The sequence below is a fragment of the Sapajus apella genome, unplaced genomic scaffold (genome assembly GCF_009761245.1).
Source record: "Sapajus apella isolate SASKATOON/1434 unplaced genomic scaffold, GSC_monkey_1.0 scaffold53, whole genome shotgun sequence".
NCBI classification, from domain to species: Eukaryota; Metazoa; Chordata; class Mammalia; order Primates; family Cebidae; genus Sapajus; species Sapajus apella.
This window is the reverse complement of record NW_022436993.1, coordinates 5,861,326-5,876,028: the sequence shown is the minus strand read 5'-3', so window position 1 is coordinate 5,876,028 and position 14,703 is coordinate 5,861,326. Positions and strand designations below refer to the sequence as shown.

General features: G+C 42.8%; 1 protein-coding gene across 2 annotated transcripts in view; it reads right to left on the bottom strand.

The window, feature by feature from the left end:
- PIP4K2A (phosphatidylinositol-5-phosphate 4-kinase type 2 alpha) overlaps positions 1-14,703 on the bottom strand; it is a 166,775-nt gene that overhangs the window by 34,768 nt on the left and 117,304 nt on the right. Inside the window, exon 4 of one of the 2 annotated variants that reach the window (XM_032243887.1) lies at positions 12,290-12,442. The exons of the other annotated variant lie outside the window; for it this stretch is intronic. Within the exon in view, the coding sequence (XP_032099778.1) occupies positions 12,290-12,442 (153 nt within the window). The remainder of the gene's footprint in view (positions 1-12,289; positions 12,443-14,703) is intronic. 2 annotated transcript variants of the gene reach the window in all.

Below are 14,703 nucleotides of genomic sequence, written 5' to 3'. Positions count from 1 at the left end.
TTTAAGGATGTCAATCCTAAAAAAAAAAGGCAGTCACATGGTTAACTTGGGGAAGAATTCAGAAATGGTCGTGGTTTATCTGTTCTACGACTATTACTACACATGTAACCTGTACCACACAAAGGGTCCTCATTCTCTAGCATCACGGGAGGAATACAGGTTTGAGGGTAGAGAAGTATAACCCTAGTGATATCAATCTGCCACTGAACACGAGTAAAGAATCACACCCAATGATTGATACAGGATTCACACTTAAAATTCTCTCAACTTCCCAAAGTTTGTGTGCACTAACAAAGCTGATAAAAGGCATTCTCTTTAAACCACAGAATCATGTGCACAGCAATTAGAAAACGCCTGCCTCCTTCCCCTCCAGCTCCTCTCTATCCTCACCTCTGTAGGGGAGGTGATCTTTGGGCATAACACTGCTTAGACGTGATGCTCCCAAACAAACAACAGAGGAACTTGCTGCCTTAAAGATGCCCATTCTGGCCGGGCATGGTGGCTGCTGCCTGTAATCTCAGCACTTCGGGAGGCTGAGGTGGGTGGATCGCTCACTTGAAGTCAGGGGTTTGAGACCAGCCTGACCAACATGGTGAAACCCATCTCTACTAAAAATACAAAAATTAGACAGGCATGGTGGTGGGTGCCTGTAGTCCTAGCTACTCAGGAGGCTGAGGCAGGAGAATCGCTTGAACCCGGGAGTTGGAGGCTGCAGTGAGCCAAGATTGTTGCACCACTGTACTCCAGCCTGGGTGACAGAACAAGACTTCGCCTGAAAAAGAAAAAAGAAAAAAAAAGACACCCCATTCTGATGCATGTGGAGATAAGGGAAACAGGGCCTGCTGATGACTCAAGCAGGGCCAAAATGCAGCCAGCACCCTGGGGTGAGGGGTGCAGAGGGCAGAGGCAGGCAGGGGCAGGAAGGGGTCAGGTAGGGAGACTTCCATGAGCACCTAGTATGTGCCCCAAATGCTCTCAGAGACATGAATTATATCTTTAATGCATGCCAGGGATTCAAATTTCAAGGACTCTCCATGATGAATAATGCTGCAATGTCTCTGTGTGTATTTATGTATAAAGTGAGATTTTTGTAAACATAAAAGAAACACCAAAAAATTATTTCTATCTTATGTTGCTTCTAGGATCATAACCCTGAGTGCATTTTTCTTCAAGAACTTAAACATCATTGACAAGTTAACAAGATAATTTGTAAGACAATACTTCAAAAATAGCAAGAAGAGGCTGGGCATAGTGGTTGCATACACCTGTAGTGCCAGTAATTTGGGAGGCCAAGGCGGGCGGATTATCTGAGCCCAGGAGTTTGAGACCAACCTGGCCAACATGGCAAAACCCCATCTCAACGAAATAAAAGACAGCAAGAAGAGCATGCACTGGGGGCACGACTATGCCACACTTTTGATAATCTATTATTTGGCCCAGGCATTCTCTTCTTTGTAAAAGTTTTAAACATTCTACCTATCACCTTTTGTAAAACACTGTTGGCTCAATCACAAGACAATCTAAGGAGGCTTTGCTTCCTCTCTTCTGCACATTTAACTTCCAGATTACAAGAATGGCAAAGTTCTAATTTAGTCCTTGGGGCTGCTCTTTAGGAAAGGTACATTTCTTTCACTTTCAACCATGGTCTAGATGTGGCTACAAGGCAATCCTTCCCCACTGGCAAAAGGACATCATCAACACAGTTGTCTCTATCTGTGATGGTAATGTCTCACTTTACAGACTCAACAGGTGCAGTGCTCCAATGCGGCCCGGGAGGCTCCTTTGTAGAATGGGTAAGTCTGCCAACTCCTGTCGTATTCACTTTGAACTCCCAAGGCAGATGAGGCCGCAAATGGACCAAACACTGAGCAACGCTGGCCGTCCCCTGTGTGGCTCAGAAATTAAAAGCACAAGCCAGATAAGTGGGCTTATTCTTCTGTGAGAGCACAGGCAGCATGAACATAATACTGAAAAGTGTTCCTTTCAGTGGTTCCTTGAGCAGGGCTTTTCCCTGAGGCATTCTTCCTGGTGGTACAATGATCACCTGTCATTTCCACCTGTCTGGGCTCTGCAGGTTACCTGTAGCCAAGCCCTCTGCTCACATCGAACAGCAGCTTTGCCTGGCACCTGGAGCGGTGGCTTCGACGCCTGCAGTGCAGCTGTGGCACTGAACTTCCATCTCAACAGGTGCTGAAAATCTACTCTCAAACTTTATAAAAGTGAACCTGATTATCATCAATTCTTCCTAGGCTTATATGTCGCTAAATCAATCACGCTTATTCTTGGGGTCAGCTTTCCTATTCTCAGTGTTAAACTCACTATATTACTTATGGTTGCATTTTAAAATATTGTTTTTGCCCAACTACTTGGGAGGCTGAGGCAGGAGGGGTGCTTGAGCCCAGGAGTTTGAGACCAGCCTGGGCAACACAGACAGATCCTATCTCTTAAAAAAAAAAATTAAAATAGTCCTTTTATTAAGTACTGTTCACTTCTGCACTGTCATAGCTGGTCACATCTTTGTCACCTCCCTTCATTACTTCCACATAATAGCTTCTGTTGCTTTCTAAGAGTACTCTTAGAAACTTTGCTATTTGCTGACTTTTTTTTGGTCTGTAACCTGCATTTCCAACACTAACAGTTTTTATTTTCAGTCTTTTTAAAAAACAGTTTGCTTATAGCTGGGCATGGTGGATCATGCCCGTAATCCCAGCACTTTGGGAGGCCGAGGCAGGAGGATCGCTTGAGTCCAGGAGTTTGAGACCAGCCTAGGAAACATAGCAAAACCCCATTTCTACAAAAAATAAATAAATAAATAAATAAATAAATAAATAAAAGAAATTAGCCAGGTGTGGTGGCACATGTGTATTCCCAGCTACTTGGGAGGCTGAGGCAGGAGGATCACTTGAGCCTGGGAGGCTGAGTCTAAGGTGAGCCTCACCACTGTCTTCCGGTCTGGGATACAGACCAAGACCCTGTCTGAAAAAAAAATCGACTTATAAACGATGTCATCAATAAAGGTAAAGTTTCTCCCTTCCTATTTATTACTCAGAACTTTTTCCTGTACTACTGTGGGCTTGTTAGCAATGTAATGCACAATGATAAATTAAAGTCATGGAATTAGGCTTTCAAAAACATAAAATGTAACAGCCACCAGACCCAGGTTTCCTTTGCTCTTAGGCACTCACCGAAAATAACAAGGGTTATGAAGGACTGATTTGTTGCTCTTCTCATGGAGAATGAAATGCCATTAAGAGATTCACAGCTGAGTGAAGGTTGCAGCAGAGAGGGTTCTAAGTGATGTACTGCAACAGATAAATATTTATATCTCTGCGTGATAGTGTGAACCTGAGCTCTGACTTTCAGAAATTGCTGTTATTATCATGTTTCGCTCATTTTTTTTTTTAAAGCTTGAAGTGACAATTTAATACAGCATCAAATTAGTACTTCAGTGTAAAGTCTTGTTTCATTTAATGTTTCTGAAAGGTTAAATTATCTATAATCTTCATTGTGCCTCGGGCTATGTTTATAGACTACTCCTACAACATACTTTACATAAAAGAAAAAGAAAGGGTAAGGAAAGTAAGGGAAGAAAAGAAAGAAGTCTAGGCAGCCAGAAATTATGGATTGCTTTGGTGTACAATGACCAAATAAATAACTAAGACAACTTCCTCTGAGTGGATGTCTTGGTATGTTTGGGGATAATGGTCTGTGTCAGTTAATATGATTTATTTTGATTTCTAATAGTCTTGAAGTGGAAAAAAAAAAAGTGAGGATGACTACATTTAAGCAAATATAACAAATAAAACTTTACTGCTTTTCTTAAGCTTGACAAAATCAGGCTTAAAAGAAACAAGCATTCTTCTGTAGTGTTTACACAAATTCTTAGTACTGAGATATGCAGAAATGCCTAAATGCACACATGGATGTGCCTAATTCCATTTGTGACACACCATAATGAAGACCCATAAATAAAAAATTCATTAAAAATGAAATAACTTTGTAAAAGATAAAATAAAGTGCTTTATCATACGTACAGATGCCATTTGTTACAAGAAGTACAGAATGGCTGTTCCACGCATGACCGCTGGCGGGGGGCTTTGACAAGCCCAAGGCCTCTGGAGAGCCGCATCCCAGGCAGGAAGCTTAGCTGGTATCAAAGGAAGGAAGATTCCAGAATGGCCTCTGTACCCCACACACAATGGGGAGCTGGGCCCTGAGTGGCCTATGCCTGTGGGTGGGGGGCTGAGCATTTGAGCAGGTGCACCCAAGAATTGGTGTGCCAGAGGGCATGTGAGGAACTGGGATCCAAGCCAAAGTGTTGGAGGTGCTAGACAGAGCCTGTCAGGAACACATGGGTGCAGGGACACTGAGGACATCAGCATAGTCAGGGAGTAGGTCCAGGGGCTCCTACTCCCACCAAAACCCTTGAAGGGTGCTGATAGGGTCCAGGGCTGAGATTCCCCACCCTCCTCTTTTGCAGAAACAAAACTCTCTGAAAAAGAGCTTCCCTAAATTAGAGTCAGAGGCCTTCCCAAGCATTCCAGAGGTGAAAATGAAGCTATGAGTTCAGCAAGACTCTCAGACACTGAGAAAGCAAGTGTAGCTAGGGATAGGATGCCCAGATTTCCTTCAGGGAAGGCCGTGCTGCCCAGCTGAGGGTGTGCGGTTAGCAGAAGGCCTGCAGACGCAGCTCCTTCTAGGTCTGCCTTCTGAGGGCAGCCTGTCATTTCAGCCCAACATAAGAGCCTCTGGGGGCATGTTCCATAGTGCCCTGCGAGGTGAGCCGAGGCTTGACTGGGCCAGCATGGCAGTCTGACCTCTCCCTCTGCCCAATCTCACTTCTTTCCTCTTCCCTACATAAGCTTTGGTCCTGATCAACATGTTAACCCCAAACTGTGTCAGCATCTGGTTGGGCGAGTCACTGTGTGTGTGAGTCGGCAGACTGAGACAACAAATTCAGGCTCCCAGGAATTACGGAGGTGGGGACTCTCAGGAATAGGTTTGGAACAGTGACGCACACAATGTTCAAAGAAACCAAAGATGCAATTTCAGAGATGACTGTAAAACAAGAAACTATCAGGAATGAACTGTCAGATTTTGAAAAATCTTCTGGAAAACATCTAGAATAAAAAAGCTAATTGTTGAAATAATTAAGTAAAGAATACAGTTGAAGAGAGACTTAGGACTGGATGATATATTTTGAGGAATTCACCTAGAATTGGGCAGAGATGTTTGGACATGGAAAATGGGAAAGAAAAGTTAAAGATGGGAAGCCAGGATGAGCATGTTAAAGATGTAACGTTCAAGAAACAGGACAGAGGTGAGGCTGAAAGAGAAAAGGACTGCAGAACTTCCAGACCCTGGGGAAGAAGTGGTGCAGGAAAAGCATGCTGGGGAGTGCGCTGGGCAGCACCCCGCGAAACCTGGGACCAAATGGCTGACCATGTTGGGAAGAGAGGGCTACAAATGCCGCCATCAGCAAGCTACGATACACTCACTGCTCAGGCCACAGGAACTCCCAAGATGACAAATACCTGCCCCGTTTCTTAGAGAGAAGCAAGATGTGTCTGCAACTTCCGATGGCAGCAGGGGGTCTACTGGGAGCTTGTGTTTATCTCGTAATCTCATGGTACTTACAGCACTGAGAGTATCCAAATACTTTCCAAATTTCAACTGACCACTCCTCCAGAAAAATGGACAAAAGAGCCAAAGAGCAGACTCAGAACTGAGTGCTCAGAATGTTCTGTTTCCCTGTTACTCACAGGGGCACATGAGCATCACCTGGAAGCCTGATAGAAAGGCGACCTCCACGGACTCCCAGACGCTCCCTGCCCCATGGCCCCTCCAGACCCGCCCAGTCAGAGACAGCCCAGATGAAAGTCTAGGAAGCACTGATGCCACGTGGAACCTTTTCTCTTTCGGTGCTGTAACCCTCTCCACTCTTTTGCTTTTGTTTTTTTTCTTAGCTTCTACGGTCCCTATTTTCTCAGTTTTGCTCTACTGAAGCCTCGTCCTTTGAGTAGTAACACCAGCATCTCTGACCTTCAGGAAAGGATAAGCGGATATAGTCTGAGGTGGTTTCAAAGAAGTCACATGCTTACCCTAAAATCCTTGACTGAAATTTGAGGTGCTTAGCTTATTTAACAGGGAGTTCAGATTTTGGGGTGAAACTTCTGGATTCAACTAAAGGTATTAATTGTTCCCCAAATAAAAGGATAAGAAAGGAATTTCAGTTATATTGATCAATTTTACGCATTAATTCAGTCACTTTGAAATTAAAAAGTAAATTAAAACACTGTGTTTCAAAAGCTATTAAAACACTCAATTGATTCAACTGAAAATAAAATATTCAAGTGATTATCATGCCTCAGCCTCCCGAGCAGCTAGGACTGGAGGCATACCCCACGACCCCTAGCTAATTTTTTGTAGTTTTAGTAGAGACAAGATTTCACTGTGTTGGCTAGCCTGGTCTTGAACTCCTGGCCTCAAGTGATCTGTCCACCTTGGCTTCCCGAAGCACTGGGATTACAGGTGTGAGCCACCGCACCTGAACAATACCTTTCAATTTTAATTAAAGTTGAAGCAGTATGATAACAAAGCTCCCAAAGAATTCAGGTCAGTGGGGGGAAAAATCAGTCGATTTAAGAGAAAACGACATTCAAGTTGGTTCTTTACCAATTTTGTCCTTTTTGAATGTTCTAACATTGTTTAGCTAATCAGCTGATAATCAACATTCATAAGACCTGAGTTCCTTACAGCCTAACAGAAATGTGAAAAGGATATTTACACCACAACATTATTTTCCCAACTACAAGTAAGAGAAAACCAAATGAAGTAAGTGAAATTTATGAAAGTTTGCTGTGCTTAATATAAATTCTCCATTGGTCTGAGAGATGATGCTTTCCTTTCTTTGCACAGAGTAGACATTGGGGTAGAATTTGGGCAAGAAATAAAGAATAGAGCATGATACTGGAACTTGGGGGGAAAATCTAATTCCTTATGGCTGAAATCTTCGTAATTCTGCATCAGTGCCACAGCCTACCAGAAACCAGGCCCCCTAGTGGATTAAAAGAGTTAAGGACCTAACGCCACATTAGAATGATTTTAACACTGAGGTGTAGGAAATTGAATACAAGAAAGATATTTAATTAAAAATCTGATTCAGTCACTCATTTAGCCCTTTGTATTTTTCCTTCTCTTAATTTTTTTTTTTTTTTTTCTGAGACACAGTCTTGCTCTGTTGCCCAGGATGGAGTGCAGTGTCACAATCTTGGCTCACTGCAACCTCCACTTCCCGGGTTGAAGCGATTCTCATGCCTCAGTCTCCCGAGTACCTAGGACAACAGGCATGCACCACCAGGCCCAGCTAATTTTTTCTTTTTTGTATTTTTGATAGAGATGAGGTGTCATCATGTTGGCCAGGCTGGTCTTGAACTCCAGACCTCAGATGATCCACCCGCCTCAGCCTCCTGAAGTGCTGGGATTACAGGTGTGAGCCACCACGCCTGGCCCATTTAGTACTTCTTATATACCAGACATTGCTCTGAGCATGTTATAAATATGAATTCACCTAATTAACACAACACCCAAAGGAAGGGGGTACTATTATCCAAACATTATAGGCCAAGAGGAGTGCAGGTGCCTTGCCCAAGGTCATGCCACTGGCCAGGGACATGGCTGGGACTGCAAAGTGGCTAGCTGGCTCCAAGTCCTTGTTCTTGAAACACTTGCCGCACCACACTGCTGGGAAGGGTGGTTTGTCAGAAAATTAATCTCTGGAAGAATGTATTCAAACATTCAAATAACTAGCAATGTTCTACTTTTCCAGAGGCTGGCCCTGGGGTAATTTTAACCCTCCAGAATATAGTTGCAACTGTGGCTGCATTGCATTAAAACAAAAACCAAGGAAAAGAGAAAAAAAAAAGGGCTGTAGGGTAACCAAAGCTGTCAGAAAGTCCATGCAATTCATGCTACAGGAGAAACCCTCTATGAGAACTTCTCAATGCCTGATACACAACTGAACAAGCTGCATTACTTGTCCAGACTTGGAAAGTTCAGAAGCCCAGAGAATTCCAAGGTAAGAGCAACAACAAGCAAGGAGAAAGAAGTAGGAACTGATGATCACTACTGAAGCAGGAGACGGAAAGTTTCCAGGATAAACCCTAAAAGTACTCTAGGCCCACATAAAGTGGGATGAAGGCCTGACACATACCTCAAACACCTCTGAGCATCTCAGACCCTAGGGAGAGGAAGACAAAGCTTGATAGGCCTCCCTGGGGTTATCAATGAGAGGCCTATGTCCGGTCACACAGAACCACACGAGGGCGTGCCAGGCTGAGCTAGCTACCCTGTAATGTTCATTAAAACCCTGTAAGGAAGTGGCATACGAGAACAGCCTGAAGAACATTCCAATAGAAGCCAGGTTGGCAAAGGGCTAGGCAGCCAGTGTGCACTGTAGCCTTTCTCTGCAGAACAGCATTTACTAAATGTACAATACACGTTGGTGTGGCCTCTGCTAACTGCTGCAGGTGTGGTGTTTGATGACTCGGCGGACCTGAACTTCCTTCAGGAATTCCGCCAACCTAAGTGAGGTCCCGGCCCTGCCCTCAGTGAGCCTGGCAGGAGTCACCCTGAACAGGTCAGTATCAGATAAGCTGTGTGGACGATAAGCCTTTTATGAGGTTTCTGTGGAATTCTCTGATCATGGAATTAACACGGTTACTCTTCACTCTTGCTGTATTTTTAAAAACCTCTTCTATATGAGATTTTGCTGAGATGTACACAAGTGGCATGTTCATCCTCAATGGTCAACGTTTGTGTCACCCATACATTTCCTTGTCCTTTTTTTAAATGTAATTTTAAAATGGACAAATTGGCAAAACCAGAAACCAAAACAAATGGTGCGGCGACTGTGGCTGTATTTATACATGGCCTGCATTGCTAATTAGCAGCCTATATGGATAATTTTTTAAAGTTCTCTGGCATTCTTGTATGTGTCTCAGGTTGTAGCAAGGATGTTGTTTTATCAGGTCAGGTGTCCTGTGTCTTCCCTGTGGGGAACTCCTTAGAGTCAACTCTGTCGGCTCTTAGTACCAAGACCACTTACATTTTTCCTTGGCAACAGACTCAAAGTATCAAGCATGCTGGTCATCTTGACATGAATGTCTATGCTCATTCCAGGCTCCATTTTGTGCCTTTATCTTTCTGCCTCTTCCTTTTCTTTTTTTCATTTATTCTATCTTGTATTTCCAACTTCTTTGAAGGCCACCTTAAATCCTTTCTGGAATAAGGTCAAGAGTGAATACACGAATAAATGAATGAATGAATGAATGAATGAATGAATGAATGAAATGCAGGTACAGAAGCTGAGTTCAGAGATCATCCAAGAGGCAGTTCATAACAGGTTAGGATCTCTGTCTCCTGACTTCAACTTAGTGCCCTTTAAATAATTTATATTAATAATGTGATTCGCAGTCACTAAGACCCTGCAAATTATATTTAAAATATTCTGTTTGTAAAAAGAAAAAAAATATAGATGTTGGATAAAGGAGACTTTTCTGAATAAAGAAAACACCAAGAAGACAACAGTTTTGTAGCACTGGAACAAACGGAAGTCTTTATACTGTTAAAGCTCCTGGGAGGTGTCAATAGACTTATTTTGATCCCACATTTATTTCATGTAACACTGGAGATATGTCAAATCCCTGTGTTAGGTTATAGTAACTACCCCAGAGAAAACATCTCAAATTGTGATTTTTATAAAGTCAAAGGATGCTAAACTCAATGTTGTCATCAAGAAGTTGATACTTCAATTGTGTGTCACATTTTATTAGCATGGTATCACAGCCACTTATCAGAACAATATGTTTTCATCCGTCATGAGGTATCACTTTGCTTTGAATGTTCTGAGGCAACTGAAAGAAAGTATAAAAAGAATGTATGAGCCTGACATCAATTTCCAGAGGGGAAACAAATGAAAGAGTAGACAGTTTAAAAGGTGAAGAGTTAAAAGCTGCAACCTGTAATTCATTTAAATAACAGAGCCTCATGTCTTCTCCCTCACAGGTACCGTCCTGCCACTTTAAAATTTCCTTTAGAATAAGAGACAGCAGCATAAGCAGTAGAACAAATTTCAAAAGGAATACCTATTATAAAAGATTTATTAGATATTAAGTGAATTTAGAGGCTAACGATTTTAGAAAACAAATTAGAGGCGGTACCAAGTTTCAAGAAACAGAATACTGCTCAAAGGTTTTTACAGACTTCATTGCAAGCAAAATGCAACTGATCATATTTTCAAAGACTGCAAGAATAGGCAACTGCCAAGGAAGAATCCACGATATCAGAGCATCACGCATGACCGTAAAGTAACGCTTTTAGAGGGATGTTTAAACAGACGTCTAGGAGCTCACAAGTCCAGACCAGTGCTGCCTTCAAAGCAGATACTTAATAAGTGTGATTGTTTACACTCTGAGAATCCTTTTATTAATGCAGTCAGGGCCTGCAGCATTTTATTTTGAATACTCTTTGTGACAACCAATTTTTACCTTTCGGGGAGCGGGAGCTATTTAAGTTAAAAACACAGTGTGATTCCGCTAAGAATGGAAGTTTGTGTCCCCCAAAATGCTTATGTTGAAACCCTGATCCCCAAGTGACAGTATTAGGCAGTGGGGCCTCTGAGAGGTAGTTAGGTCATGAGGTTAGCACCCTCATTGTCGGATCAGTGCCCTTATTAGAAGTGACAGAAGAGTGCTTTCGATCCTGTCCCACCCACTCTGCCACTATCAACACACATGAGGATACACTGGGAAGCTGGCTGTCTGCAAACCAGGAAGAACCCGACCATACTGGCATCCTGACCTCAGACTTCCAGCCTCCAGAACTGTAAGAAATACATTTCTGTCATTTAAACCACCCAGTCTACGGGTTTTTATGACAGCTCAAGCTAAGATCCTAAAAGCAACAATGTGTGTGTGAGTTTTAAACACTAGTTCTAAAGATGATTCCTGGGGTGTTGCAATAGCAGACATGTTCATACCATATGACTATTTCTCAAGGTGACTTAGTTGTTATTTTTATACCATAGATGTCATCTTGATGATAGTGACGCTATGGCCACCACCACACATTGAGTATCTAATGTGTGACAGACACTGCTAAATACTGGACATGCATTTTCCCATTTAATCTTTAGAATCCATATTAGGTATTACTATTATCCCCATAGTATAAAGAAAGAAACTGAGGCTCTGAAGTCCAGGCAAGGTGTGGAGGCTCACACCTGTAACCCTAACACTTCAAGAGGCCAAGATGGGAGGACTGCTTGAGCCCAAGAGTTCAAGACCAGCCTGGGCAACATAGCAAAACTTCATCTCTATAAAAACATAGTTTAAAAAATTAGCCAGGCATGGTGATGCATACCTGTGGTCCCAGCTACTTAGGAGGCTGGGGTAGGAGGATTGCTTGAGCCTGGGCGGTTGAGGCTGCAGTGAGCTGTGATCACGCCACTGTACTTCTGCCTGGCAAAAGAGCAAGACCCCGTCTCTAAAAAAACAACCAAGTCCAGAAGTCACATGGTTAGTAAGTGACGGGGGGACTGTTCAACACGAGTTCATGTTCTTATACTACATGATAAAGGAGGCCTTTTACAGCTCGGGCTGGGCCTTGGGAACATGTGCTCTACCAGGGAAGCTTGTGCTGGAATTTATTCCATGAGAGGGAGATTGCTGCTCCCAAGGGTAGTCTATTTTATCTCCAGTGATTACCAAGACATAATGCTCAGGGATGAAAAGGGGGCGAGAAGCAGACCAATACTCACCTTCTAAAATCAGAGAGTTTGCTCTGTAGCAGAATGTGAGTGGGGCTGGCCCTGCTGGGGCCAGGACAGAAGAGACCAGTGACAGCAAAATGGAATTTGGAGGTGTCAACTGGATGTATGCTCAAAGGTCAATATCTAATCTCTGGCACAGATAAAATCTTCTGAAAAGTTGCCAAATCTTAAGCTGAATGATTTTAAATTCAGAGCAGTGATAACTGAAACTACTACACAAGAGTATTTAGGTTAAAATGTTATATAGATAATGAATGACCTTTATAGCATAAGCATGCCTAAAGGTTAACAGCCAGGAATCTGGCCACTGTAATTTTAGGACACTGGGTTAGAGGAGATTTTTATGCGAAATGTGTTCTTCTTGTTCTCTAACTGTATATTTAAATCTTTGGCCTTGGTGAGAAATCGTTATGTATGGTAATCTTCTCAGAGTTTCAAATAAAGATCAAGAAAAATTACCTGGTGGTACTTCTTCAGGATGTTGTGCATTTCGGCCACGTCTTCACTGGTAATGGTCTTGATGACGTATCTTTTGTCATAGGAAGTGTGAAAACGAGCTCCGCTGCGGGCCTGGGAGTCGTTGGGGAGGGGTGCGCTCCTGGTCAGGGAATTCTTCCCAGGTGGGGTAAGAGGGGAAGGAAGCGGGGAAGATAACTAGTTAAAGGTGTGGCTTTCTGATTCCCAGAGCATTTGTTGTCACTGCAAGTTTTCAAAAAACATTTATGTCTGGAATAAACTGATAAGTAGGATGACAACATTTTTAGATGCATCATAACTCACATTGCAAGCCTTTCAGATGAAATGAAAACAGCTTGAATTGTACTATGATTCTAGTATCCTTAAATTGCAGGCAGGCTAATGCCTAGAATTATAATCAAAGTAACTTTAATCACTTTATTCTTCTTTTCACAGTTGGACAAGATCTCAAAGTTTTCTTCTGAATAAAATTAGGTTCCAGTCATAAAATAAAATTGTATAGTCACTGAGCATTTCCTTACATGACATGTATCGTGCCAAGCATTTTGCACAGATTATTTCCCCCAATTCTGGTAACATTCTCATGTAATGGTTACGATCGCTATCATCATTATTTTACAGATGAGGAGATGGGGGTAAGAGAGGCCTAGCATCTGGGCAAAGGGCACACAGCTAGTAAGGGAGGAGCTAGAATTCTGACTCCAGTGTGGTTGGTTCAGGACCCAAGCTCTCAGCTAGTAAACTATTCAACTAGTAGAGTACTTAACATGCAGACTGTACTACCTGTGTGCCGGGGAGGAGGAGGCAGGAGTCTAGACAGTGTCTTCTAAAACAGTTCCTCCTTAGGCAATTTGAATTCGGCCCATCCTCCACCCCCTACCACCAATTTTGAGAACTACTGATCTCCTGGAGGGTGGACAAGGAGGGGCTCTGAGTAGGGGCTCTTCTGACATCATTCACTCTAGGATCTGGTTCATGCTAGCGACACTGGCTAGGTAGGTCTACCCTTCTCCTCCCATGTGACTCTTCCATTCAGATCTCCTCTTTCTTATATCCTCCAGGGAGCCTCCTCTTGTCCTAACCTCCCAACACTGGCTGTCTAGGCCACCGGGTCTAGCAAGCCCCTGGCACCCTCATCTCCATCCTTGCTGATGGCTCCTGACCACTGACTTTTGTTTCCTGTCTGGCCCCGAGGGATGGCCTGTGCGGGTTTCAAACACAAACACGCTTTCTCTAACTTCCTCTCTAAAGTGGGCATTCAAAGGCCTCAGTGACAAAATGCTGTCAGGTTAAAGGAACATGGATACCTTCAGAGAGGCAAGTGATAGATAGCTCTGCCCATGGATTTGCAAAAAAAAGAATCCTTTTCTGTCTAGTATATTCCAGTCTCCTTATCCTTTCCTTCCTTTCTAGATGAAATCAACAGGACTGAACCACTTCAGGTAGAATCAGATTGCAGCAGCGCAGAGGCTCACGCAGGCCCCACCTGTGCCTGAAGAGGAAAGTGCCCCATGAGCAAATCCTCATGCTCCAGGATCATCACCTCACCACCCTGGCACCCCCTACTGTGGATCACACATTCTGCAGTAACACACCTTGATCTAAAAGCAAGCAGGTGCACCTGCCAGACGCAGAGTCAAGGCCACCAAGTAACTGAATTTGCTTTCCTTAGCTTATTAGAAATCTTGAGAGAAGGAAAAAAAATCGACATAATCCTCAGTAACTTTACATAGCAGGACTTGGCAGTGTTCAAATTATTCTTAAGACAAGCAAAATTTATTAGATAGACTGAGAAAGAGAAAAATGACTTTCAGGATGAAAATAGCTATATAAACAAGAGTTTAATTCTTAATTACATTGTTTTTTCCCCCTAAAACATGAACAAGACTCCTTTACACTACTTCCCACTTAGAATAAAAAGGAAGAAAAAGTGAATTTCCCCTTGTAGAGTTTTAAATGCTAGCCCCTCCAAAAAGCAATTATTGCTCTTTGTTAGTGGTCTTACTTTTTTCTCGCAATCACTAATTTGCAAAAGGGTATTTCTTCCAAATAAAACAAGAACTCCAGGAACTGTAAGATTGCAAATTATCTTCAGGCATAAAATCAAAGTGGGAACAATCAAGTTTATGAAAGCCAGGTGGGGCAGACCAAGTGGAACAGACCTTAAGTTTTGTCAAACTGACAATACGTGTAAAATAACTTTCGGCGGGACGGGGAATAGTAAAGGAGAACTGTATTCAGCACAGGATGAAATTCCAGCAGCATCAGTTTCATAGATCGTTTTCTTATGCATATTAGAGAGGACAGTCTAACATTCTCTCATGGGCCAATGAGGTGAAAAAAAAAAAAACAACAGCTGCATAGTCAGTGCTTCTCAAACTTAAGCAACTGAATCA